At 33.1% G+C, this 5017-nt stretch overlaps 2 protein-coding genes across 2 annotated transcripts; both read left to right on the top strand.

The window, feature by feature from the left end:
- Positions 1-296: 296 nt before the first annotated feature.
- Positions 297-2515, top strand: LOC109221629 (putative late blight resistance protein homolog R1A-10). The gene is made up of 2 exons (XM_019386098.1): positions 297-1847; positions 2122-2515. Exons 1-2 carry the CDS (start codon positions 1082-1084, stop codon positions 2124-2126), a joined length of 771 nt encoding a protein of 256 aa, XP_019241643.1. The 5' UTR covers positions 297-1081; the 3' UTR covers positions 2127-2515.
- Positions 2516-3218: 703 nt separating this feature from the next.
- On the top strand, positions 3219-4344 carry LOC109221628 (glucuronoxylan 4-O-methyltransferase 3-like). Its single transcript, XM_019386097.1, has one exon. It carries the CDS (start codon positions 3262-3264, stop codon positions 4108-4110), a length of 849 nt encoding a protein of 282 aa, XP_019241642.1. The 5' UTR covers positions 3219-3261; the 3' UTR covers positions 4111-4344.
- Positions 4345-5017: the final 673 nt, after the last annotated feature.

The raw sequence follows: 5017 nt of genomic DNA on the forward strand, positions 1-5017 counted from the left end.
TTGTATAGAAGGCTCTTCAACTTATATTGTTGCCTCCAATATGACCGTTGCTGATTTTTCTCATTAAATGTAGAATATAATGGTCAATGATATATGATGGCTTTCCTTCTTAAGGAAATCTTCTTTGTGCTCCTTTAACAGATTTTTCCTAATCTTGATTCTTTCCCACAAATAAATATTCTTTCCTTGTGTAGTAAGTCCCAAGCAATCTTTTTATTCCATCCAAATTGCTTCTTCTTTTCTTCATAATTGTAAATTTCCTTTCAGAGCTTTGCTCCTCTTCCTTTATGGTCAATATTGGCTCGATGCTGCCTCTTGACTTATGGAAATAAAATCTCGCTTTGTCTCCTTTTTTTCTTTCAAGATTGATTTGCTGCTTCCCTTCTTTACATAGATCTTGAAAATATAATTTATTTCCATATCAAAATCTTGTAGTGACTTGGCAAATCTTTTCAATAGTCTTGCCTTGAGATAGTAGAAAAACCCAGCACTTCTCTTTCAAACTCGTAGTATATATATCCAAAATTGAATAGGATATCTTCCTTCAAGAATATATAATATTTTTCTTTTTGACTTTGGATCTTGAATATTTTCTTCAATATGAAGATCTCAATATATCTTTGAACTCCTATTATATTGGAGATATTCCTTTCTTGATCTTGGAAAATAATCTCCTTCCATAATATAGATTGCACTACATCCATAATATATTTTCTTTCCATAGAAAATATATTCTTCTTATATTGAAAATATTCCTTTCTTGATCTTGGAAAATAGTATCTTTCCATAATATAAATTGTACTACATCCATAATACATTTTCTTTTCATAGAAAATATATTCTTCCTTGGTCTTGAAGTATCTTTTCCATGTAGTATCTTTCTTCCATAAAATAATAGATTTTCTCCATGATTATTTTAGCAACTTTCCTTTCAAGATGTTGAAAAGCTTTCCATCCATAAGTTCCATAGATTCTTCTTCTGATATTGTAGTAAGCCATTCAATATTTGAAATTTCACTTTCAAATATTATTCCTTTTAGATTAAATCTCTGAAAATAATCTTCCTTGACGAATTCTTCACATGATATTCTCTTTCCCATATTTGTTTGGATCTTTACCAGTATTTTCTTTCCTATACAAGAATAAGATTACCACAAGTAAATGTTCTTTGATTAATAGTTATTTTGGTTTGTTATCATCAAAATTAATACGTGAAACCTTGAAGCTAACATGGTGGAGGTTCCCGAATCTTGAAGAACTCAGCCTCGGGATTGTAGGTGTATCTACTATTCCATTATTTCCCATACCAGAAGTTCATACTCGACTTCAATCTCTTGAACTATATCTCCTGGAAGCGTCAGGATTCGAGTCTTCAGTTGGATGGGCCAGTTGCTTTGTCTTCCCTTCAAATCTTAGGCATTTGTCGCTTCGCGGAATTTGTCTAACGGAAGAAATGGCTTTAAACATTGCAAGATTGCGGAAGCTTGAGAATGTGAAACTAACTAAGACAGAGTTTTTGGGGGAAAACTGTTGGGATGCCACAGATGTCGAGTTCCCTGCACTCAAATACTTGTCATTACTATGGTGTTATATGAGAGGATGGAATGCTTGTGAGGAATCCTTTCCCATTCTTGAGAAGCTAGTTATAGAAGGTTGTCGTAACCTCGAGCAGATCCCTCCTAGCTTTGCCGATATTCCAACACTCCAACTTATTGAAGTGGAAGACTGCTTGGACTCTGTTGAGGATTCAGCTACGAATATTAAAAGAGAAATAGAAGAAACCACTGGATGCGATAGTCTCCAAGTTCTTATATCAAAGAAGAAGTACAGACAACTAATTAAAGCTGGTAAGACAGTTCAACACTGCTAGCTTTGTTAATTACATGTGATATGGAAAACAAATTTTAGTAGCCTCTCATGTCTTGCGTAACAATTTTCAGTGACTTGAATCTTGCATACAGAAGTTCTACTGTACAATTACTACTATTTATATCATACTTAAGCAGCATATTAGAAAGTATATATAGAATGCTTATGTTTGTTCTTTGTCACAGCTACAGCCTACACAGTTAAAAAGATGAACTGAGTTATTCTGATACGCTTCATTCTGTATTATTTCAGGTTAGCAATGGGTTCTTAAATAAAAAAAGATGAAGTAGCAAGGAGGTTGAAAATATGATTAAGTACTATCCCTTCTAATTCTATGAACCATAAGGCTTTGGATAGCCACTTGAAAACAGTGAACTTGCAAAAGATCTGCAGAATAAATCTTCAACAAACTAAAATATCTCAACAACATTAACAACTATATATGCCTTAGTTCCAAAAAAGCCGGGAACATCGAATATGAATCCCCGTTTCTTTCTTTAAGCTCAACTCATATAATTAACAGAATTTTAAATTCGCTACAAGAAAATAATTTTTTTTCCCGACTACAAAAATAGCCGGAAAATAGTCCGAAAAGTATCTATTCCGACTATTTTCTGGCTGTTTTCACCTAGTCGGAAAATGATAGGTCGAAAAAACTTGTCCGACTATTGTAGTTTGCCAAAGATCCGAAAAGGTTGGTATTTTCCAACTGAAGTAGTAGGAATATTAATTAAATAATTATTTATTTTTTAAAATAATTCTGACAACCGTAGTCGGAAAGTTATATAAAAATAATAACTATTTATTAAACATTTTGACTGTTGTAGTCGGAAAATAGAGGTGTGAAAATAATTTTTTATTTTAGTTTCCGATTACCGTAGTCGGCATTTGCAGTTTCCTGGAAATCTTCAGAATAAAAATATACTTCTCCTACAACTAAACAAGTTAATAGACCTAATTAACGATTCACCATTCTTGTTTTGGAGTTAATAGTTAAGAGTATTACTGCCATTGGACTAGCAATTCTCGTCATACGTATTAGACTGTCTACTACTGAAATGTCCTATTGATATTTTGCTCCTAGACATGGCTTGCTCCAAATAGTTTATATGTCACAACAAACACGTTATTAATTAATTTGTTAGGGTTCTCGGTTTCTCCTTAACTAGTATAACTATAAATGCACTCTAGTATTGAATTTGAGCTTGATTAATGCATTTGGATGTAACTGGGCAAAAAACAGTGCATCTTTTTCATTTCAAATTAAGAAACAAATCATGTGAGATTAATGTTTAATTGAGGATTCTTTCCCCTCTCCATTTCTAACCTATTTAAAAATACAAATCATCTAACTCCATATACTCACAAATTCCTCATCATATCTCTATCAAAATGAAAGAAAACCAAGCAACATCCAAAAACAAGCACATTATGATTATCAATAAGCTCATATTATCTTGTATGTTTTTCATATTTCTCTTGTATTTAATACTGAGAACAAATTCTCCATCTTTCAAGCTAAAAAACCTACCAATAAACTCATCAACTTCTTCAACATGCAACAAGATTCCACCATCTCTAGCCGAAGCATTGTTCCACTATGCAGCTACCAATATTACACCCCAACAAAAACACGACGAAATTTCGATGACTTTTAGGGTACTTGAGAAGAAATCACCATGCAATTTCTTGATCTTTGGACTCGGATTTGATAGCTTAATGTGGAGTTCATTCAATCATAATGGACGAACTATCTTTATCGAAGAAGATAAAGATTGGATTGAGAAAATTACTAAAGAAGTACCTAACAAAATAGAAGCATACCATTACACTTATGAAACTAAACTTGATCAAGCCACTGAACTTCTAAATATTGGTAGAAGAGAAGATTCTTGCAAAATAGTTGGCGATCCAAGAAATTCTAAGTGTCCACTTGCCCTAAAAAATTTGCCAAAACAAGTTTATGAAATTGAGTGGGATGTTATAATGGTAGATGCACCAAGAGGTTCTTCATTTGATCAACCTGGTCGAATGAAAGTGATATATACTGCTGGATTATTGGCTAGAAATAAAGAAAATGGAGAAACTGATGTGTTTGTGCATGATTGTAAAAGGTATGCTGAAGATAAATTTTCAAGGAGTTTTCTTTGTGAGGAATATATTAGAGAGGAAGTTCGTTATCTTAGGCACTTCACTATCCCAAGTTATAGAAGTGGTTTAATTAAATCCTTCTGCCCTTGAGTCCTAGTCATGTCGATGGTGAAATTTTATCACGTTGAATTTTTTTTTCCTGTAGTCTTTTAATTACCGTATAGTTTCTAAGTGTGGGATGATAAATTGAGTCAAAAGATATACGAATGAGGGAATTTGTATGTGGAAAGCCAAAACTACTTGTATTTGTTTTAATTTTCTTGTTTTATGTATTTCTGAAAAGATTTGGTGTTGGTTAAAAAAAAAAAAAAAAATTTGGATGGTTAATACGTTGCCACTGCTAAGTTTTTTATTGGTCTGCATTAAGTATAGTTAGATTTGTCACAATCCGTTGAATAAGATCGACTCAAGGTTGTGAGAGTTCAAAAAAGAGAGAAAGGAAGTAACTCTTCTATATGAATCAAACCTATTCGCTGTGAAAGTCTGATCACGCCCCACTATGCCTTATAAAAAGAATTAAGCGGTCGTTGTAAATATAATCCGGTTTACAAGTCCGGAGTCGAATCCCACAGAAAACTAAGGCTTAGCTACAGTTGTTCAATATTGCTAAGAAACACAAAGTGCAAACAATTTACTAATTATAAAGATTATAATATTTATTTCTAACTAATTAACTAACAAATACTAAAAAGCAGTAAAACTATCAATTAACAAGGATAAGGATTGGAGATAAGATTACGGAGGTCTAGAGTTATGATTTTCCCTATTGTCGGAATCCTTTCCGCTGCATTTTTTATAAATTTGCATAGGTCTTCTCTACCGATCATGAGCACTCTGACTGTCGTAACTCTCTCCCGAGTAATTACCATAATTTACTAGACATATTCTCCCGAATTACGCTAGCTGGCATTAGGTACGGCTCACTCGGATCGCACCAAGGTTTCGTTATCCCTAATTCCACCTTTAAATCCTCCGTATTGATCCCTCATATACGTTA

Source organism: Nicotiana attenuata, unplaced genomic scaffold (genome assembly GCF_001879085.1).
Source record: "Nicotiana attenuata strain UT unplaced genomic scaffold, NIATTr2, whole genome shotgun sequence".
Lineage (NCBI taxonomy): Eukaryota > Viridiplantae > Streptophyta > Magnoliopsida > Solanales > Solanaceae > Nicotiana > Nicotiana attenuata.